At 59.2% G+C, this 22,290-nt stretch overlaps 2 protein-coding genes across 2 annotated transcripts; one reads left to right on the forward strand and one right to left on the reverse strand.

Annotated features, from left to right (window-relative positions):
• The first annotated feature begins 1,740 nt into the window (after positions 1 to 1,740).
• Positions 1,741 to 16,513, forward strand: LOC117653325 (ATP-binding cassette sub-family D member). The gene is made up of 11 exons (XM_034398935.1): positions 1,741 to 2,793; positions 7,283 to 7,521; positions 12,431 to 12,603; positions 12,689 to 12,860; positions 12,940 to 13,055; positions 13,135 to 13,300; positions 13,389 to 13,632; positions 13,712 to 13,942; positions 14,021 to 14,146; positions 14,246 to 14,396; positions 14,491 to 16,513. The coding sequence occupies exons 1-11, from the start codon at positions 2,174 to 2,176 to the stop codon at positions 14,548 to 14,550; spliced, it is 2,298 nt and encodes a 765-aa protein (XP_034254826.1). The 5' UTR covers positions 1,741 to 2,173; the 3' UTR covers positions 14,551 to 16,513.
• Positions 16,447 to 22,243, reverse strand: LOC117653133. The gene is made up of 21 exons (XM_034398540.1): positions 21,534 to 22,243; positions 21,264 to 21,464; positions 21,046 to 21,187; positions 20,833 to 20,969; positions 20,642 to 20,753; positions 20,292 to 20,568; positions 20,154 to 20,207; positions 19,966 to 20,077; positions 19,793 to 19,884; positions 19,476 to 19,701; positions 19,298 to 19,380; positions 18,630 to 19,080; positions 18,391 to 18,547; positions 18,187 to 18,326; positions 18,007 to 18,103; positions 17,836 to 17,934; positions 17,580 to 17,766; positions 17,441 to 17,500; positions 17,238 to 17,349; positions 17,036 to 17,154; positions 16,447 to 16,919 (listed from the first exon to the last, which is right to left on the reverse strand). The coding sequence occupies exons 1-21, from the start codon at positions 21,944 to 21,946 to the stop codon at positions 16,558 to 16,560; spliced, it is 3,633 nt and encodes a 1,210-aa protein (XP_034254431.1). The 5' UTR covers positions 21,947 to 22,243; the 3' UTR covers positions 16,447 to 16,557.
• Positions 22,244 to 22,290: the final 47 nt, after the last annotated feature.

Consider the following 22,290-nt stretch of genomic DNA (forward strand, 5'->3'; position numbering starts at 1 on the left):
GCGTTGACCGCCCTGTCCTGCGCCGGGCCACGGCCGACGCGCCCGGCATGGCCTACATGGCCACGGGCGAGGCGGAAATCCATGCGGCCAGTTCCTCGTACTGCTCGTTATGAGAAAGTCGTATTGACCGTGTCGGACTGGCGATATCGCCGGCGACATGACGGCCGCGAGGTCGGGGGTCCGCGCGCACACCAAGCACGCCATGCACGCCATGCACCGCGCACCGCATGCACACAACCCCCGCGGCCATCATCGGCTGCCGATAAAGAACAAGAACGCCCCGTGCGGAGAGCGGCCACAGAGTGCCACACAATGCCGGGCTGTCTCTGTCTCTCTCGCTCCCTTGCGGGGCGCGCGGGACGCCCCATAAGTGCGAGAGAGACAGAGCAGTGCCTGGAATCAGCCCGCAGGGCCCAGGGGCCCAGGGCGCGGGGATTGCCTCTAAAGACGTCACATAACACCTTCCTCCACCCGTTGTGCGACGTCAGCCTGATGTAACGGCGCGCGACGGCGGCGGCGCTTTCCACCAGGCCCGACGCCCGACCCGGCCGGGCCGCACTATCCCGGGGCTGTGACCCCGCGCCGCGGCCGCGCGAGGGCCGAGGGACCGATGGGCAGGCAGGGGCAGGCCGCCGGGGCCGCGCACCGGGACGGCAAGTCAGGTTAGGTTAGGTTAGGCAAGTCTGAGCCTCGAGGCCTGGATGCTGGATGTCTGGAAGCCTGGAGGTCCTGAGGCCTCTGGGAGCCTGCCTGGAAGCCTGCAGAGATGGAGGGCTGAACTGAACCACGATGACTGTATACCGGGGTGCAGGCATCGCGCGATGAATGTACCCCTCTGGCAACCTGTCGCGGTGGGTTCAGCTATCACGCGATTCTTGTACTGGCCGACCAACTGGCCGCCGCCTGCCTGCTGCCCGCTCACGGCGTTGCATGACTTTAGGTAACGGGTAACGGGAGTGCTGCGGGCTTCGCGGGGGTGGGGGATGGGGGATCTAGTCGGGGAGCGCGACGACAGGAGAAAGCACACGTCCCTGCTGCAAAGGACAGTGCAGGCGGCACCGGCCTGGGCCCCGCCTCGCCCCGCCAGGACAGCCGCAACAAAGTCTGCAGTTACAAAGGGCTACCCGCACCGGAAGTCCGAACGGCGGGGAAGGCCCTCCCCCTCCTCCGCCCCCAGCGCACGCGACGCCGAAATTCGGCGCCAATGTCGATGACGTTGAAGGGAACGACGGCTGGCTGCTGGCGCTGCTGGCTCGCTTCGTCGTAGACTCCGGGTTGTTGTCAACTGGAATCAAACTCGCCGGGCACCAAGAGCCTGGAAATTTCCAGGCGTCCACGCAGGCTATGTTTTTAATGGGAACCGGCCGGCTGCGTCTGTCTGCCGAACCGGCAGCCTCTGCTTTGCCGACGCTACCCTCTCGGATCCCGGAGCAAAAATAACCTGGTCGTGTGCCTGGTTTGCAGACTTAAGGCATGGGGCTGCAAGCACCGGTCAGTGGCGCGCCGCGCCGATCCATGAAGATGGAGCCCTCTAGCGAGCGGCAGGTGCGGCAATCCACCGAGCATCTGACTTCTCCACGACTGTTCGCTCAGGCCGTTCGCTTCGCGGTTCGCGGGGCGTTGGGCGTTCGCGGGGCATCGCGGGGCGGGACGGGGCGGGTCGGACTCGCCTCGCGTGGTCTGGTCTCGCGGTCCGCGGTCCGCGCTCGCGCTGCTGCTGCTACTCGCTCGCGGCTCGCGGCTCGGCTCGCGGCGGAGCGGAGCGGGAGCGGAGCGGGTGCGGTGCGGTAGTCAGTCGCAGACAAGACGGCGGTCGGGACGGACGGACGGGAACGTGCAGCTCTCTAAGCCCCGCCACGCTCCGCCACGCTCCGGAAGGCATTAGTTGGCTAGAGGCTCACGGCTCACGCTCCACGGGGCAGTGGGCAGGCAGGCTGGCGTGAGGGGTACCGCGAGTGTCAAGAGTGTGAGGCTGACTCCGTCAAGTCAGGCCGTCAGCGACCTGCCAGTGACTCTCACGGCAAGTCATGTGAAGTGCGCGCGCGTGTTTGTGTGGCTGTGCGTCGCAGCGCCCCGCAGCGCGTTCTGCTGCCGCCCTGCGTAACCTCCGCTTTGAGGTTAGGTTCGTCTGTTTGTTATCGTCGGACAAGTCGCCAAGTCGCAAGCAGCCAAGATGCCCAACATAATGTCCAGGTACCTGGACAGCACGGCTGCCAAGTACAACATCCCCAAGGAGTACCTGTCCAGGACTGTCCTGGGCACAGCAGTGTGTTTGTATGGCATCAAGCTGGGCTACCCCCTGATCCAGCAGCTCTGCACAAAGACTGGGAAGCCTACTGAGAACGGTGTGAAAAATGCCAAGGGGAAGCCACCTCGCAACGGCACGGTGGTCGTGGCCAATGGAGAAGACGTTTCAACGAATAACAATGATCTCGTTGTGCCCAATGGCAAAGCTGTCAAGAGAGAAACTGCTTCATCGAAAAATGGTCGCTCTTCTCCGGCTGTCAACCAGGAGTTTCTGCTGCAACTGGAGAAGTTAATACGCATCATGATTCCTCGATTCTGGTGCACTGAGACTGGCTTATTGTCAGTTCACACATTAGCACTGTTTACTCGTACATTCTTGTCAATATATGTGGCCTCTATGGAAGGACAAATTGTCAAGTTCATTGTGCGACGGGACATCTGGAATTTCTCCATCATGCTGTTAAAATGGCTTGGAGTCGCCGTTCCTGCCACATTCATCAACTCCATGATCCGTTACTTGGAGAACAAGCTGGCTCTTGCCTTCAGGTCAGTGCTCTACTTCTAATACCGTATCAATTATTCAATTACTTGGTACTTAGGTCTCATTACTCATCGCCTGAGTGGAGTCGTGTACATTTGAAAGTCCGATTGTCATTAGTGGCAGCTCTGGTCCTCATTTCATTTTGTACACACTGAGACCGACTGACTAGTCAGGTCATGAATTTTCAGTGCCATTGTCCTCTCGATATTTGCATACATTAACCTCTGACAATCACGGTGGACACCACACAGTCCACCACGATTTCCTCCTGCTTCATTTGTTCCGACTTGATCACATGTGACATTTTCTTTGAAACCGTAACCACTTTCACTTATTCAAGGCTGATACTGCATTGACATGCAGTGTCCTTTGGCCCCACCTTAAGACTGATGTCGGGAAGCCTTAACAAAGCCAATACAGGGACAGGGGAGGGGTTGGGATGGGGCTACCTGTGTGGGATTCTCACCAGGACAGACTCACTGAGCATGAGTAAGAAAACCATGGGCTGCCTGGGAGCCTGCTCAAGTCAATGACTGACAATAGCTCACATCGTCAGGTACATGGACAAGACGCAATGTGGCCATGCACTGTGAATTCCTAGAGGCTGCTCGCAACTTTTAATCTCTAGATTGTGTACCTGTAACTATTGATATGCAGTATTTGCTATCAAAGTGGAGTGGTCTCTGTGGTTGACTCGATGGCCGGCGAGCGCGCGGCGCAGGGAAGCCCCCCTCTCCCCTCCCCCCTCCCCCTGCCCCCACGGTGGAGCCGGCTCGGCGGACCCTGGGACCCGGGGTACCCGTTGGCCATCAGCAGCAGCCGTCAGACAGGTGTCCGCCGTGTCTGTCCTGTCCTGCCGTGTCGGCGGTCGGGGTGTGGATGGGCCTGGTCGCCATGCAAGATGTGAGATGCAAGCACAAAGCGCCGCAAGCGCTGGGCTGCCAGCAGCTGCCGGCTGACTCGCCGTCTCTGTCTCGCACTTGTGGGGCGTCCCGTGGGGGTGCGCGGTGCGGTGCGAGCGAGACAGAGTGTGTCGATGCGATGGCCCGCCCGATGGCCCGCGCCATGGCCGGGTCGTTGAATCCGCATCAAGCCACTCAGCGAAAATAGCAGCCTCGCCCCACATCGCCCGTGGCGTCGTGGAGAAGTGCTGGGAAACCAGTCTAGCCGGGCGGTGGCGCGGTGGCGCGGCCTCCCTGGTCTTCCCCGCCACGTCCGCTCCGCTCCACTACGGCACTACGGCCGCGGGGCGCTGCAGCGCAGCGAGCGCACCCAGGCCGGCTAGGCTAATGCACTGCAGGAAGGAAGGGACGCGCTGCGCTGCGCTCCCCGATGGTTCAAGGCCCCCGTCGTGGAGGCCGCCCCCGAGACCGCCGCGCCGCCTTGCGTCTGTGTGTGCCTATGGCCGCCGTTGCCGCCGTGGCAGTGTGTGGGAATCGGTAATACCCCGTATGATTCTGGTAGGCGTATTTTTGGCGTATTTTAGTCGTACTTTGTACGTCATATTTACTTCAAAAGAACGCCAAAAATACGTCAAAAGATTACGGCAAAACTACGCCAAAATTACGCCAAATGCGTGAGGCATAAATTTGGCGTACCGAAGGCGTATTCTAGTCTGGAAAACGTTCTGTTTTACGACTAAAATACGCCAAATTTACGGTCATCTGCTGGATGACGGTGGAGCAAAAAGCAAAAGGTACGCGTAGACAGGTGTCGATCCATAGATCTACGTGTTCGCAGACGCATGCGGAACCACTTGGCCAGAGTGGATCTGGAGACTGAGCTGGGCAGCAAATAGACAAAGATCTGTCCACGACTGGTCGGATCCAGGCGGGGGATGGGCCTTTTCACCATGGCGCGGCGTGCGGATAAATCGGTTATCAAGGACCAGGTTATCGTTCAAAATGAACAGGTTCGAACCACCGCACACCCGCGTCATGTGTTGTGAAAATGGCCCATCCCAGTCCGACGTCCGGAGGGACAGATCTTGTCTATGTGGGTGCCTGCCCATCAGGTCTCCAGATCCACTCTGGCCAAGTGGTTCCGCATGCGTCTGCGAACACGAAGATCTTGGATCGACACCTGTCTACGCGTACCTTTTGCTTTGCTCCACGTCATCCAGCAGATGACCGTAAATTGGCGTATTTTAGTCGTAAAACAGAACGTTTTCCAGACTAGAATACGCCTTCGGTACGCCAAATTTATGCCTCACGCATTCGGCGTAATTTGGCGTAGTTTTGCCGTAACCTTTTGCCGTATTTTTGCGTTCTTTTGAGTACATATGACGTACAAGTACGACTAAAATACGTCAAAAATACGCCTACCAGAATCATACGGGACGACGCGCAGCTCGCAGCCTGGCGCAGCCTGGCGCACCCCGGCGCAGCAATGCCCAGCCCGCGGACACGCTCCTCGTGACGCGCGCACGCACACACGCACAGCGACACGGACACTTACACTTCACACACACACGTGCGCAAACAGGCTTCTCGATTAGACATTCCCGCCGCATGACATCGGTCAGACAACTCCTCTTAGACTGTAATCTCCTTTCGGCCTTTTCTCTGCTGCCCGCCGTCGCTGTCCTTTTCTGGTCAGAGTGCACGGCATAGACGCGCCGCGCCGCTGCGCGCTGGCTGCTCTGACGCAAGCCCGTTGTTGAGGGCAGGCTCCAGGCAGCTCCAGGCACCAGGCCGGCAGGCCCCAGCCAGGCCTTCTGTTGGTCAAGCGCCGTGAATGTCAGCAGAATGGTGGACCAGCCGCGGCTACCCGGCCGCGCTGCAGCCAGACTCCGAGCAGTCCTGTCGCTCTGTCTCTCTCGCTCCCGTACGGCACGCCCCGTGCGCTCGAGAGGCAGAGCGACGATGACTGCGACTGCTCGGAATCGGTCTGCAGTGCCGGCCGGCCGGGCTGGCCGGGCCGGGCACTTGGCGGCGGCGCGGACTGATGTCGACACGTCGACGAGAAACCCTCCCTGCAGCTGCACTGCGTTGCACCGCGCTGCTTTGCGTCGCTCCGTCTGCGTCGTGCTCTACCCTGCTGCAGGGGCGCGTCCCCGGGGGGCGTGTCCGGCCGGCCGGCGTGCCCACGGAAGGCAAGGCGCCGCTCGCCCTGACGCCGTGACGCCGTGACACTGTCTGACGCACGCGTCGCGCACGCGTGCGGTGGGAATGCGGCCGGGCAGGCGGCACACCGTTTCCGAAAGTCGCCTCCATCGCGCCCGTCTCTCTCGCACGCACGGGGTGTCCCCTGTAGGTGCGAGAGAGACAGAGCGGCCGCAGCGGCCCTTGGAATCAGTCTGCAGAGCAAGCAAGACACGGCGGCTAGCGCGCGTCTCTGGATGCACTTTGCTGACACGACTGCCACGCTTGGCTGGACGAGAACCCGCGTCTAATTTCCCAACGTTTTTATGTTTTCGGCGGCGGGCTGCGGCGGCCCGGCCGGGGCCCGGCCTTCGCCATGACACTCTGCCGGTGCTTGTGTAAACGCCGCCGCGTCCTGCCTGCCTGCCTGCCTGCCGGCCGTTGCAGTAACACTTGACCCGCGTGAGGTGAGGTTCTCGAGGCGCGCCGGCGGCACAGCGGCACGCCAGAGTCCTCTGGTCGTGGCGGTCGTGGCCGCTCCGCTCGCTGCTCGAGGCTTCCACGCGGCGTGTCGTTGTGCCCTGCAGGCCGATTGCGAGAGTCGTTTTCGTCGCTCTGTCTCTCTCGCACCTACACGGGGCGCCCCATGAGTGCGAGAGAGACAGAGCGACGAAAACGACTCTCGGAATCGGGCTGCTGGCCCTGTCGGCCCTGCCGCCGTGGGCCTCGGAAAGCGCTTTGCCCAACCAAACATCCAATTTCAGGATCGTCACGAGCGTTGTGGTGAACTCCGTGAGGACATGTAATTTAGAAATGAGGTTGTCCTGCGCATGGCGACGTCCCGAAAGCTCCCACTTCACCACGAGACGTGGACGCACTTGGAGTTTGGATTTTGGATCCAGCGGTTGGGAAACGGGGAGGTGCCTGCATGGTGCGCAAAGGGCAGACCAGCCGCCTGGTCGATGGTCACTATTTCAGCTGATTTGCGCCGTGCTGCGCCCCGCCCTGCCCCGCCCCGCCCGCCCCGCCCCGCCCCGCCCCGCCCCGCCCCCGCCTCGCCCGCTGGCTCGTGCCGCCACTCCACGGCTCCACGGCTTGGCACTTGACCAGCGCACTGGGAGGTGCTGCCGCGTGCTGCCGCGCTGCCTGCATGGCGACAGGCGCGACAGGCGGCCTATCTCTCGGACCCTTGGCCATTGCCTCTCTCAAGTGGCGGACCTTAGTTCGCTCGGTCCGGCCGCACCTGCCCACCTTTGATTTGAGATGTACCTTTACACCGCCGTGTCATCGAGATCGAGCCTCGAGGGCCTTCGAGATTGAAGCGCAGCACGCCTGACGTGCGTGGGAGTTTCCTCACGTGTGATGCGTCTGATTGTGGGAATGGGCACTCATGTTTTCCTTTCCCTTCCAGGACGCGGCTGGTGCGGCACGCGTACTCGCTGTACTTCAAGGGACAGACGTACTACCGCGTGGCCAACCTGGACGGGCGCATCGAGAATGCGGACCACCGGCTGACGGACGACATCACGGCCTTCACGTCCTCCGTGGCGCACCTCTACTCGCACCTCACCAAGCCGCTGTTCGACTGCGCGCTCATCGGCCTGGCCCTGGCGCAGTCCAGCAGACGCATGGGCGCCAACATCATCCCCGGTGAGGACGGCAACGACGGCGACGTCGTCTTCCTGGGGCGCGGACTTTGTCCCCGGTAGCTGCAATCAGCACGATAAGCACGTATCGCGCGTGTGCTTGGCGGGCCAGCTCATAGCCCGCCCCGCCCCGCCCCGATGGCTTGTTGCTCCATGGGGCACGTGCCCGGCGTGTGACACGTGTGCCGCCGTCCTGCCCGCCGCACTGCCGGTTCACTCGTTGCGTTCGATCCGGACGACGCGAGAAAGGCGTTGTTGTTGTGCGTCTGACGGGCTGACCTCCGAAGCGGGGCGATAGCGGCGAGGACGCCGTCGTGGCTCGCGCCTCGCGCCGCCGCCCGGTAGTCCCAGCGGCCTGGCGGTGGTCCTGACGGCCGTAGACGGCCGCTGACGGCGGTCTAGGGAGAGAGAGGGGGCCCCTGGGCCCCTTGCCCCTTCCCGCCGGTGCAAGTGCACGGTGCAGGCCCTGCAGGGGCGGGCCGGCCGGGCCGTCGACCCAAGTGAGTTTCACCTCCCGGACTGCCTGGACTGCCTGGACTGCATGTCCGGCCGAGTCTTCTGGAATCCTGGAGATGCCCCCACCACGCCACTCGAACGGTCGCAGATGAGGATAGATTTATTTTTCTCCTTGAAAAATCTTTCCGTCGCCCGCTCGTGTGTGTGCGTGCGTGTGTGTGCGTCGCGTCCTAGCTCCCGGACAAAAGGACGAAAACGGAAGCGGAAACGGGTGGCCGCCGCCGTGGCGACGGGGCGGGACGGCCGGCCGGCCGAACCCGTTGTTAAATTAAGGGGCCCCGGTCGTGTCGAGAATCGAGATTTTTTTTTGTTTTTTTTTTTTGCCGTGCCTTGTTGATTCCCGCGAGTGACGCGCATTTCCCTCGCTCCGCTCCGCGCCGTCCGCGCCGCACATGGCCGGCCGGTCGGCCGTCTCGCCGGACTGGACGCGTCTACTAGTCGCTGCCGTCCACGCCGTCGTCCGCGCACTGCGTCACCGCCGCACCGCCACCGCGTCTCGCTGCAACCGTGGCCGAGGCTGACGGGGAACCGGCGGCAAGCACCGGCGAGGAAACGCCGTCGCCGCCCAGGCCGCCTCTGTCTCTCTCGCACCCCCGCGGGACGCCGCCGGACGCCCCGCGGTTGCGAGAGGGACGTAGCGACGGAGACTCGGAGGGCCGCACTACACTGCATGGCGCTGAATCGAATCGGAACGCAAGGCGCTCGGCGCGGCGCGGGGCGGGGCGCGGACTTTCACCGCGTTTTCGATTGAATCGACTTTGCCGCCGAATGGGCGAGGAACCGCAGCGCCCAGGGCCGCCCAGGGCCGAGGGACGACGCTGACCCCGCAGTAAAGCCATCCTAGTGCAACGCGGACAAGGCGCGCGCCCTCTAGGCCGTTGCTGTTGGGAAAGGTGTGAACGTGTGTGTGTGTGTGTGTGTGTAGCGGAGGCTCCGGCCAGGTGGGCGTTATAAAAGGCACTGGCCACGCGCTGACTCGCTGACGTCACTGCATACTCGCTGCGCCGCACCATACCGGCCGAGCCAACGGCCAAGCCGCACTTTGCCGAGCCGCGCGAAAAACGTTGTGGCGTCAGCGCATCGGCTCGACCCGGCGGACCTCGCTCATTCCCAACAGTGGTCTCGTCGCTCTATCTCCCCCGCACTTGTGGGACGCCGGGCCGGGCCGGGCCGCAGGGGTGCGAGAGAGACGGGGCGACGAAAGCACCGTTCGCAGTCAGTGCGGTTTGACGGGGCGGGGCGGCTGCCCGTCGGAGTGCCCAGACTATCGGTGACGGGGCCCGTGATGGCTGTCTGGCCCCCGCTTTGCCCCAAATCGATGGCGGGTGAGATTAATTGATGGACTTGAAAAGAAAACGTTTTTCCCGTCGCGCGACCGCTCGGCACCCAGTACACTGCCGACCGTTCACTGCTTGGTGCACTTCGAGGCGCAATTTGCAATTTGACATCATATCCGGGTGCCGGTCCGCCGCGGCCCGCGCGCAGGGGCCCCGCCGAGCCCCGCTGAGCCTCACCGAGCCAGACAGAAAAAGAATGTGTTATTCAACTCGGCCCAACTCGCAATATCATTACAAGTTTGGTGAGGTGCACCCAGCGCACAGGCCCGGCCGGCCGATTCCAAACGGCGTGCTCTGTCTCTCTCCCTCCCTCGCGGTCAGGGGGGCCGCCGCGCCTGGGTCCGCGCGGGTGCGAGAGAGACACGGCGAATCAACCTAACCTGCAGCGCCACCGCAGCGTCCTCGATCTGGCTAATGTGCGGGCGTGGCGCTGGAGGTAAGGCGGCCTGGAGGCTGCAGCATGCTGACGGCGCGGTGCAGAGGGCCGGTCCGTGCGCGTGTGTGCGTGTGTGTGTGTGTGTGTGTGTGTTTGTGTCTGTGTGAGTGGCGCGGACGCCCTGCTTTCCGCCTGTATTTCCACCGCGCGGCTCTTGGCAACGCATCTCGTTGCTACACCGGCTCGGCTCGGCTCGGCTCGGCCCGGCCTGGAGCCCGGAGCCTGGACAACGCGGCTGGAGCGGCCGGAGCGGGTGGCCGGCCGTGGACCCGGTCTCTTTCTCTTTCTCACACTCGTGAAGCGTCCCCGGCGTCGCGTGTCGGAGCGAGAAAGACAGGCCTGCAGGCTGAGGCGGAGGCTGCGCGCTGCGCGCTCTGCAACGAGTGATATGCAAATCTGTCTCCGCGATGTCGAGGACCGCGCTGCTTTCGTCGGGAGGGACGCTTACTGTCTCGGTAGCGTGCGTAGTCTCGGAGAGACGCTCGGGACGGGACGGCTCTGCGATTGCGACGATTGCGAGGCCCGGGGCCTCGCGACCGGCGCGGCCCGCGACTCTGCTTTGTGTGTGTGTGTTGTGTTGCTCGGAGGGAATTCTGCTGCAGCTCAGCGCGCCGCGGCTGGCTGGTCCTAACTGGGTTACGGCGTGCGGGGCGGGGCGGGGCGGGGCGGGGCGGGGCGCCCGGTCACCGCGTTGCCTAGGCGACCTTGAGCGCGCACCGTGGCGTGGCGCCTGCCGAGCACCGCCGAGGCAGCAGCTGGAGCCGTCGATGCAGGTGGCGATGCAGGTGGGGATGCAGTGCAGGCGACACCACACGCCAGCCTCGTGTCGCTGTCGCGTCCGCCGCGTCCGCGAGGGTTGCCTGGTCTTTTTGGGCCGCTTGCCCGCCGCTCGACACTTCCCGGTGGGGCGGCCAGCCGGCACGCCGCCACTTCCTGCTGGGGTGGCTGGTGGCTAGCCGCTCGCCCGGTGTCTGGGGCAGGCCGGCGGTACCGGCGGGGCTCGCAAGGACGCGGGGTGTTTGTTTTGGCGGGCGTGGGTGGGGCAGCCCCGCGGGCCCCACGGGCCGCACCGGTCCCACTGGGGCTCGGTCCGCTCGGGGCGTGGCCTCGGAGCCGCGGCGCGTCATGTTGCCGCGGAGCGCGCGGAACTTCCCAAGGCTGACACACCCATCCCATCCTCGAATCCGCGAATCCTCTATCATCGGCTGCTTGCTCGGTGACTGACGAGCTGCCGCTGGGCCTCTGCCGGGCCTCCTGGATCCCACCGGACCCTCTTTGTTTAGCTGCTTGGCCGGGACCGGCTGGGACCGACCGGGACACGCGCAGACTAGCTTCGCTGGAAAGGAGTCGAAAAAAGCAACGCCGCCTGATGGAGCCACTGAGGATGACGGCGACGGTCTGGGCGTGCGCTAGCCTTAATGTCAAGCGCCCATGTCCGCTTGTCGGTGCGCGCGCCGCACCAGCCAACTCGTTAAGTAGCTGTCGCGATTTTTCTCCCCACCCCACTCCCCCTTTTTTTTCGCCCGAAGGCCTCTTCATTTGCGTCATGTACACGCGTGGCGGCGCTGCGTCGGCGGGTCCTGGTCATTTTGTTTGTTTGCTCTCGGTGTTTCTGGTGGGGTTTCGGCTTGGCCGCCAAGCCCGCCGCAGTCGCCCGGCCGGCCGGCCGCTCGGCCAGCCTGCCAGGTAGGCCATCTGAGCGCCCGAGCGCTCGGCTGTGTTCCGGTTGCCTACCTGCCGGGCGCCCGGCCCGACCCGGCCGCCTCCTTGGAGGCCCAATCACATTGATTGGTGCTGGCCTGCTGGTTTTTCGGCTTCGTTTTTTCGCCTCGTTGTTTGCCTGCGCCGGGCCTTTCCGAGCCCACCGGCTCCGCTTCCTCAATCTCGTCAGTGATTGATAGCGCTCAAATTGCACGCGAAGGCAAAGCGGCGTGTGCTACACTGTGTGGCTGCGGCGCTGCGGCTTTGCGAGGCGTTGTTGCGCAGCGAGCGTGTTGCGGCGCCGGCGTCTCGCCGCCCTGTCTCTCTCGCACCGCCACGGGGCGCCCCGTGAGTGCGACGGAGACGGCGCGACGAACCCGCTGTTGAGCCTGCTTTGGTATTCACGCTGGCGCCGCGCGCGGCGCGGCCCGGAAGGCCCGGAAGGCTCGGAACCGCGCGCGGGAGGCGGGAGTTGCGGGAAGAAGGCAACGACCGGACGCCAGAACGAAAAAAATAATTGATGCAAATATGTGTGGTGGCTGCGGCATGGCTGCTGCATGGCTGCGGAGGTCGGCCGTCCGGCGCGCCCGTTGTCCGTGGTTCCGGCCGGATGGTGGCTGGACCAGGCTTGGCCCGCCCGCTCTTCATAGTTTGACCGAGTCGGCTGCTGCCTGATTCGACGTGCACCCACGCCCGGTCCGCTCGGGAGGCTCAATTTCAGCGCGCGGCAATCATCATCAAAAGCCGCTTGAATCCGGAATGCGGGCTGATGCCATTTCGACGCGTATGTGTTCGGCGGTGCGGCGGCGCGTCCGAGGACGTGGTGTCCCGGTGTCCGCGGCGTCCGCGGCGGCCTTGGCTCCACGCTGGCGGCGCCAGACGCGCTAGACGAGGCGCTGACTGCCTTTTTCTGTCGGTTCCAGGCCCCCTGCTGGCGTGCATCGTGATCGGCGCCACGGGACAGATCCTCAAGGCGGTGTCGCCCAAGTTCGGGCTGCTGGTGGCCGAGGAGGCCAACAAGAAGGGCTACCTGCGCTCCATCCACTCGCGCGTCATCACCAACGCCGAGGAGATCGCCTTCTACGGCGGCCACAAGGTACGAACCGAACCGCCGGCCCAGACACTGTACTGGAGGGAAGTCCAGGGCGCGTTCTCAAGCCGCTGTGTGTGTGGGTTTTCAGGTGGAGCTGAACCACCTGCAGAAGGCCTACTACATGCTGGTGCGCCAGAAGAACCACATCTTCCAGCAGAGGCTGTGGTACGTCATGGTGGAGCAGTTCCTCATGAAGTACGTCTGGAGCGGCACGGGCATGGTCATGGTGGCCCTGCCCATCGTCATGGGCACGCGGCAATGTGAGTTTGGGGACCGTCAGGGAGGCAAGGACGACACCAACATAAACATTTTTCTTATCTATTTATTTTATGTTTCCAGCTTCTGATGGCACACCTGACAGCGGTGTCAGTGAACGCACTCAGTACTTCACCACAGCCCGCAACCTGCTGGTATCAGGAGCTGATGCAGTTGAAAGACTTATGTCATCTTATAAGGTATCATGTCTACCAATTTTTATATCTTAGTTTGAAGGTTTTTGCCATTATGCTTATTTATTCGAATTTCAACTTCCAGGAAGTTGTGGAGTTGGCCGGCTACACGTCTCGTGTCGGAGAGATGTTGGATGTGTTTGGAGACGTTAGCGAGGGCCGGTACAGGCGGACAGCCACTTCGGCCACCAAGCAGAGCAGCAAAGGATACGACAGACTGGAGTTTAAGGATGGCCTTCCAGTTGCTAAAGGTGAGTTGTTCGAATCAACCCATCTGTGTTTTACTTGAAACCCAATTTTGCCGTAAGGTAACTAATTTGTTGTGTTCTTCTCTTTCAGGAAAAATTATTGAGTCTACAGATGGCAGCATTTCTCTCATTGATGTGCCTGTAGTAACACCAAACTGTGACGTTGTTGTGCCATCGTTGACTTTAGTTGTACACCCTGGTATGCACCTTCTTATAACTGGACCAAACGGTTGTGGTAAATCATCCATGTTCCGAATTCTCAGTGGCCTGTGGCCTGTGTATGCTGGAGAATTGCATAGGCCAAAGGACTGCCCTATGTTCTACATTCCTCAGAGGTAATGCATTTCTGCGATTCAACCAATCTATCTTTTTTACCATGAGTGCTTTACAAACTTACCAACTCTCTGTCTACAGGCCTTACATGTCTCTGGGATCTCTGCGAGATCAAATTATTTACCCAGACACTGTAGAAGATATGAGAAAGAAGGGTCTGACTGACGATGACTTGGAACGCAGTCTGTCCCTGGTTCACTTAGCACAGTTGGTTTCTCGCGAAGGTGGCTGGGATTCTCAGGCAGACTGGAAGGATGTTTTGTCTGGCGGTGAAAAGCAAAGAGTCGCAGTTGCTCGACTTTTCTATCACAGGTACAGTAAATGACATTCCCCTTGGACAGAGGAAAAGAAAACATGTTCAAGAATAACAAATAATAATTCTTTTTACAGGCCCAAGTTTGCCTTGCTAGATGAATGCACCAGTGCTGTTAGCATTGACGTTGAAAGTAATATCTATCAAGCTGCTAAGGATGCTGGTATCACCCTGCTCACAATAACTCACCGTCCATCCCTATGGTATTATGAGTTTCTATGTCCACCTGAACCAATATTGTTCTTCCTTTATAATGTAAGAGACTAATTTTTTGTACCCAATTTTTTTTTTCCGCTTTCTAGGAAGTTCCATAGTCATATTCTTCAGTTTGATGGAGAAGGAGGTTGGGATCTGTCCCCACTGGATGCTAAGACAGCTATGACTCTACGACAAGAGAAGGCGCACTTAGAAGCACAGCTTGCCGACATCCCTGTGACACAACAACGACTTCAGGTAAAATACTGATAATGTTGTAATTTCCTTTCCTTATCGAAAATCCATTTTTAAAATTCTAATGAATGGATAAAAACTAATTTGTTTTTTGCAGGTGGTATGCAAAGAACTAGCAGACGAGGAAAATCGTTTGTCTTCCTCTACACTCAACTAAGCTAAAGTTGTAAGTTTCATCGAATGTTCACTGCAAGATTCTGCGCGTCTTGCACACTATGCTAACTAATTCTGTCTGTGAATGTAGGTATTCATATTCGTTACTTTCACTAGACAAGTTAAAATTGCCATGTTTATTACTAAGTAATAGTAAGTGGAAGTTGTTTGGTCATTGTCATATTAACTTAAGAGATTTGTGATTTTTACCTCATAGGTAAGGTTTGATACACTCTTAGTGTCTGTCAGAAGTTGGGAAACGAAATAATGTAGTCCATTAGGAAACAGAGCATTTCTATCTTTGTTGTATATCAAACTTATTTTGACTTGTGCTCCATCTATCAGTTGAATGATCAGGAAATTGACTGTTCCTGAAAGCTGTTTGATGTGATTAACTGTTACCATACTAGTCGGTGAATGTGTGCTCTCTTATCACATGCACCAAATTCTTTTTTCATTATCATAAACTTTTGCTCAGAATAGAAATTTTGATTAACACACAATATGACCACATCAAACCATTAAATGCTCAGAAAATTCTTTGCTTAGAAATTTGTGTTATTTTTTCTCTCTCTTGTACTTCTATTTCCTGATTAGAACAAACAGTTTTCTTATTATGAGTATGAATTTCTGACCATGAATATGCTTGATGCGTATCCTTGATTTTAATATTTGTACTGTGAATTGTTGTAGTACGAAGGACTATCAACAGGGTAGAACTGATTAATCTGAATGTTTCCTGTCGAGTGGAATGTATATATTTCCAAGAAGAAGGAACTTCTATTGTTGGAAGACATGCTAAGACAACAAAATTCAGTAAACTTTGTCTTGTGAATTTGAATGCATTGCTGCTGTCTTTAGGAATTTCCTGGTGTGGAAATATGCACCTTTGGTGCATTGTTTCAGGGTTTAGATTAAGATGGAGAATAGCTGGTCTTTCTCTTCTGTCATTAATATTAGTTTTATAGAAGTTTTATTGGATTAACTTAATTGTGTGTATTCAATCAGAATTGTATAAATTTTTGTAATATTTTGGGCTTTGCTGTAATTCTTCTCTACCTGTAACTGTTTTGTTACACCTCTTTTTTACTGCTATGTGTTTTTCCTCCTTTTCTTTCTAGAGTGTGTGCTTAATTTCAATCCTTATGAGTAAGCCTTGTTCCGTAAATGGATCCTAGCAATTTTCTACACCAGTTATTTTTTTTCTATTGTATAGTCTTATAAAGATATGTTCCTATTTGTAACTTCCTTTCCCATGAAACGAGAAATATGCATTTGCATAGTTTTATTGATACTGCTGGGATAAGTTTTACCCCAAACTTGTTTCATTTGCCATGAATTTGAAATTTATATTATGTGTGCATGTGTGTGTGTGTGAGAGAGAGAATGAGAGAGAGAGAGAGAGAGTGAGTACTTGTGCGTGTGTTTAGACTGCCTGCTGACCATTTGTATTTGTGACTTGGATAAGCAAGTTGATGTGCTTGCCTGTTAATTTCCTACTGAGATTCCCATTTGTTGCACTGTTTTTCTGATTTAGTCTCTAGCCGCATTTAAAATCACTTCTTGCCGATTTTCAATTTGTCTAGCCAACATTTTCCTTCATCTTTCATTAAAATTTGAATGTTTGCAGTTGTCAGTTTGTAAACAAACTGGAAAGTAAATTTGCCAGTAAAGCAGTGCAGCTAATTAAATTGTACTATAGGAGTACTGTATTACGTGATATTATCAGTTTTCTAATTGGGTTTAATGTTATTTTTGCAACGGATGTTGATGTGATATTATTGACGAGTAAGTTTTAAACCAATTCACAGTGAGTTGAAGCTTTAACTGTTTGTAAATGTTTAATTTATGTATGGTAGTATCATTTTGGGTATTATTACTCCAGAAAAATGTGTGATGGTTGTGCTCAATTTCAAATATGCATTCATTCAAGAGGTACAGATAATAAATGTCCTTTGTACATTTTAGCCCGTGTCTTTATTTCTCTGCCCTGTGGTTACCTGAGACGCACCTACATGTACAAGTCGAACGGGTCCTGCACTGGCCTCCTGGTCGGGAAGGCGTAGGCCTTCCTGGGCAGATTGGCGCTGACCAGGCCGGCGAGGGTGGGCTGCATGGCGGGCTGCACCTGTCGCACGGTGGCCGTGGCCCTGGCCGTGGCGCGGTGGTCTTCCCTGAGTCGGCTCCAACCGCGCCCCTCGACCGCCTCCACGCTCTTGGCCTGCCTGGCCTCCTGCAGCGCGCGCTTGCGCTGCTGCGCCTCCCGCTCCTTCATGAGCTTGTAGGAGGGCGTGCGGCACGCGTAGTACACCAGCTCGACGAAGGTGAGCAGCGAGGCGCCCAGGAACAGGCCCGCCGTGCCGCCCATGGACACTGCCAAGCGGAGGGCAGCCGAGAGAGTCAGAGTTACAGTGCGCCCGCAGAGTCGAGCATCGGCAACCCGCTCGCTTCGCTTTGGGCTTGGCGGCTTGGCGGCTTGGCTCACTTACCCACGAGGTCCAGCCGCGTCCGCACCACGTTCCTCCTGAACCTGGTGGTGGGCAGCGAGTCCAGCATGAGCCTCACCCTGGTGCCCTGCTCGTGCTCCCCCTCGCCCTCCACGTCGTTGCTGCCGCAGAGAAAACGACACGCCGGTCACCCTCCAGGCCTCCAGGACGAGACGCCCGACAGAGAGGCTGCTCTCTCGCTCACCCCTGGCTCGACTTCCACACGACGCTGTACTCGGGCTCGGTGCAGCTAGAGACGCAGTCGCACGCCAGGCCGGGCTTGGAGCTCCAGGACGTCTTGAGACTCCTGAGTTCCTCTGGAAGATCCAGCATGCGTTTGCAGTTTGCGTGGCCGTTATGTCCGAACCGAACGCACTTATTCGACATTTGAAAAAGAAAATTACCTACCGGAGTGTGAGTTGAGGCAGGCCAGCCCCTCCACACCGCACGTCTGGACCTTCATGTTGCCTGCAACAGAAATGAGTCGAGCGAGTGCTTGGCTGCGAGTCCCAAGAGGGCCGGACTGCCAGGCACACTGCACACTCACGCATGTTGGGCATGTAGTGGTGCGTGCAGTTGCAGAACTGCATCTGGAAGCGCGCGTGGCACTCCACGATGCACGTCGAGTACGAGTACTTGTTGTGCAGGTTGAGGGGGTTCTCGTGCGGGAAGCGGCAGTTCCGCTGCTCCACCGACACGTCCGTGAGCTGGGGGTCGTTCTCGATCTCCGTCACCTGGGAGGTGGTTGGTTCAGCATCACCCGAAACGGCCGAAACTCAAAGCGCGCCGCTGAAAGTCCTCACCGAGAAGCGCATGTGGAAGTTCAGCCCCCAGAACAGGGACTCCTTCTCGTCCTGGGGGTGGTTGAAGTTCGGAACGTCCTCTGGCGCGTGGATGAAAATCTAGAACATTGTCGGTTTGATTGATCAGCGTCGTCGCGTTCAAAGGCCATCGAGTGATTGGTCTTGGTGTACCTTGATGGACTCCTTGGCCATGAACTCGAGAGTGCCAGGCCCGGTCATGCGGTTCGAGATCAGCTCCACGAGGTCCTTGTTCACCGGGGTCCCGTTCCTGGGAAACAAGCCAACCTCGGGCACGGTAAATAATTTGAAACACTGGAACCGTGTCCGGTCCGCCCGGCCAGCAGCACTCACGGCTTGTAGCGGTTGTGCAGGGAGTTGATGGTGTAGCAGAGCCCGGTCTCCGTCTGCAGCGGCAGGAAGTTCTTGCAGCAGTCGAAGGGCTGGCCATTCCAGCGGCACTTGATGAGCAGCCCCGGACACGTGGAGCGCACCTGTCCGTCAACACACGTCACAGTGGCGTGGCGGCGCGGCGGGAAAGGGCGTTCGACGACTCACCAAGTCGATGATGGTCATGAAGTCGTCGCGGCACTTCATGCCGCCGTCGTCGGGCCTGGAGCTGCACTGCGTGCTGCAGGACCGGCAGGTGCCGTCGAAGAACACGATGTCCCTCAGGAAGAAGTCCAGGTTGCGGTTGCGGTCCGTGCCGAACACCCTGCGCAGCGCGCCGCGCAAACCATGACGTCATGACACACGCTCGCCACCCCCACCCCCAGCCGCCACGCCACCCCACTCACTTGGTGGCGCTCTCGTAGAGCTTGTCGGGGCTCTCCGTCTCGCAGACGGACACCGCCGGGAAGGTGGTGTTCCAGTCCAGGTAGGCCGTCTCGCTGACGAAGCTGACGGCGTGGTCCCGGAAGGCGGTGTAGGACGCGATGAGCAGGTAGTACGTGGAGATGAAGGCCGCCACGCACACCGACATCCAGAACACCCTGCAGGCCGAACACCCCGTCGCCCTGTCTCTCTCGCACCTCCACGGATCGCCGCATCGCCGGACGAGTGCGACAGAGACAGAGCGACTCGACCGACCTCTCCGACCAGTGGCGCCCGGGGTCTGCGAGGTAGCGCACGCCGTGCAGGGAGCTCTCCTGCATGTACTCCTTGACGCCGGCGGCCAGGCTCTGCGAGGAGCAGCGCAGGCGGGTGGCGCTGGACGGCATGGTGCTGGTGGCGGCGGCCGCGCGCACACTGGCGGTCACGGCGGTCACGTCGTGACTGTCACGGCGTCACGCTGAGACCGGCGCGCTGACCGGGCATTGATCAGTGCGCGGGGCTGTGTCCCATTCCGGACAGGGCTTTCGTCGCCCGGTCTCTCTCGCACTCATGGGCCGTCCCGTGAGGGTGCGAGAGAGACAGAGCGCTGGCCAAAGGTATCGGCCTTCGGCTGTCTAATGCATGCACGCACGCTGTCTGACCGTCGCAGTAAAACGGCGGCAATGGGCACCAAGAAGGGGAACGCTAGTCCAGCCCCGTTTTGTCATTTTTCGGCTAAAATACACGAGTGTCGGTTTTGTGGGGTGGTTTTCAACGGATACATTTTAGTCCTTTTATTGCTGCTCCTCGGCGGTACAGACTTTCAGTGCAGGTACACGTTGGAGAAGCTCCTCGGCGCGAAGGGCATGCCGGGCCGCGGCACCATGGCCTCCTCGCTGTCCGCGGACTCGGCGCGCTCCTCGTCCTCCTCGTCCGGCTTGCCGCGGTAGTGCTCCAGCACGTAGAAGAAGGCCTTGAGCGTGAAGAAGTAGAAGATCTCGATGAGGCTGAGCACGGAGCAGCCCAGGAACAGGCCGGCAGTGCCGCCCACGGACACTGTTATGGTTGGAACAAATGTTGGAGTTAATTTGAGAGCAAAACGTGTGGGAGGCCGAACGACTAGCCAGGCGGCGGCGGTCCACCCTACCCAGGACGTCGATGAAGCCGAAGATGACGTCACGCTTGAGCCGCATGCGCGGGTACTTGGTCATCCCCCACTTGAGGTTGGTGCCCAGGAACCTGCATCAACGAGAAGAGTGAGAAGGGTGCATCAGCCAGGAGAGGGTGTCGTCGGCGGGGCTCGGGGCACTCGGAACTCGCCAGGGCATGGTGTGGTCGTTCTCGATGATGTAGTTGACGTCGTCGCACGGGGGCAGGCACTTGCAGTTGACCTTCTTCTTGGTGACGGGATCCCTCAGCGTCGACATCAAATCTGTAAAGGATCAGACGCGAACAAATAAACTGCCCACCGGACGCAACGCGACAACGCTAGCAAAATGGAAACTCACCCTGGTACTTGGCGAGGCAGTGCATGCCCTTCACGTCGCAGATCTTGAAGGGGTCTGAAAGCATCGAGGGTTACAGTTGCCCGCCAAAGTTTTTCAGTGTGCCGACGGCAATTGTCCTTAAGGACACGCGATACGCACGCACGGGGCGGTAGAAGTGCGGCACGCAGCCGCAGCGCTCCTGGGCCAGCTTCATGCGGCACTCGTTCCTGCACAAGTTGTACGAGTACACGGGGCTGAGGATGAGGTTGGTCTCCTTGAGGAAGCGGCACCGCCGCTGCTCCACCTTGAGGTTGGCGGCCGAGCCGGACGTGTAGATGCTGAGGGCCGAGATGTCCAGCGTCTTGTAGGAGCCGGCGGGCGACTCGAGGCGCTGCGAGGCGAAGTCGGCCGTCTCGTTGGAGCTGTGCAGGTACACCTGGCGGGGAAAAGAACAAAAGTGCGCGAAAAACTTAAACAAAGAGACGACGGCGCGACCGCGATCGCCTTACCAGATACCCGGAGTTCATGTCCATGACCTGCGCGAACACGTCGCCGTCCAGCGGGCTGCCGAAAAACGACCAGCCCCTGTCCATGATGGTGAGGTTCTTGGCCTTGAAGTACCTGGCGGAAAATTTGAATCTCTCAGGGAAGAGGACTCGGCCATCACGTCTGCGCTGCCCTGAGTGTCCAGTGTACCCACTCGGGCGAGTTGTAGATGGCGATGTCCGAGTTGAAGGCGTAGCAGAGGCCGTGCTCCGTGATGGTGGTCTGCAGCTGGCCGATGTTGTTGGCCTCGGTGTTGCTGCCGCTTACCGTGTAGTAGAACTCCAGCTTCACCTAGAAGCCCACCCCACCGTGAACGTGTTTAGGAACGCAAACCCTCCCTCACGCCGTGCACTTGCATGCTGCGTACCGCCAACACGAGGTCCATGTACTCCGAGGGCCTGATGACGTCGTTGAAGTCATCGGGCACGTCGCCGAAGGTGTCGTACGTGGCGTTGGCCAGCTTCATGAGGAACAGCTTGAGGCGCTCCTTGTCCTCGATTTTGGTCATTCTGCAGCAGGGGGCGCGCGGTCAGACAAATCGGGGTTGGCTTGGCTCCCGCGTACTCCATGAAGTGCGCTACTCACGATTCCGCGACCGCCTCCACGTTCTTCTCCTCGTACTTGACGGTGGGGCAGATGGTGACGGAGGGGAAGGACGTGTTCCACTCCTTGTAGTCGCGCTCCATGGAGATGACGGTGGGGTTCTCCTGGTAGTGGTTCCAGGTGGACATCGACACCACCACGGCGCCGCACAGCCCGAACAACACGAAGGCCGTCCACACGATGCTGTTTTCGGGAATTCGGTCAAAAGGTGGAACCGCCTTCTTCCCTGCTACTCTCCCCACCGCCACCTACCGCTCGCAGAAGTGGCGCTTCTCGTCGGTCAGGTGGTTGAAGCCGTGGATGGACGAGGTCTGCATCACCAGGAACAAGAAGTCCCACACCGACTTGAGCGTGAACCTCTTCTTCTTCTCGTCGTTGTCCGCGTTGGAGTACATCCCGGAGCCCTCGCGGATCATGGTGGGCGTGACCGCGGGCGCGAACCCCGAGACCGGCGGCGACCCCTGGAGGAGGCCCCTGCCGCGGTGGACCACCCCCGAGGGCAGGCCCTCCACGTCGAGCGGGGAGAGCCCCGGCCCCGGGGGGCCCGCGGGCTCGAGGGTGGGGCCGTGGCGCAGCAGCTTGGGGCTGGGCTCGGGGTTGGCGCCGTTGCGCAGCTTGGGGCTGACGGCGTCCAGCCTGGCGGGCATCATGCCGGCCAGCAGCATCGTGGCGGCCGAGGGTGCGGCACACACTGCGTGCCTCTGCGCTTGACATTGGCGTGGCAGGCCTGGCGGGCCACTCGAATCGACGAAACCACGCAGCACGTCCAGATTGCTCCCGATAAAGCAAAACGCGCAAAACGGCAGGGGCGGTGCGGCCCGGAGCCAGGCAGCCAAAGCGGGAGCCAGGGCCGCAATTGGCAGGGCATCTATTATTCAGACCACGAGTGGGTTCGTTTCCAGCAGCAGGACGACATGGCGTCGCGCTATCGCGATGCACTCACGCTCGCTCCGTCCGCGCGGTCCGCGCCCACGTGGAGGACGCCCTCCACTCGGCGGCGAGGCGTCGC

This window comes from Thrips palmi, unplaced genomic scaffold (genome assembly GCF_012932325.1).
Source record: "Thrips palmi isolate BJ-2018 unplaced genomic scaffold, TpBJ-2018v1 HiC_scaffold_8, whole genome shotgun sequence".
Taxonomy (NCBI): domain Eukaryota; kingdom Metazoa; phylum Arthropoda; class Insecta; order Thysanoptera; family Thripidae; genus Thrips; species Thrips palmi.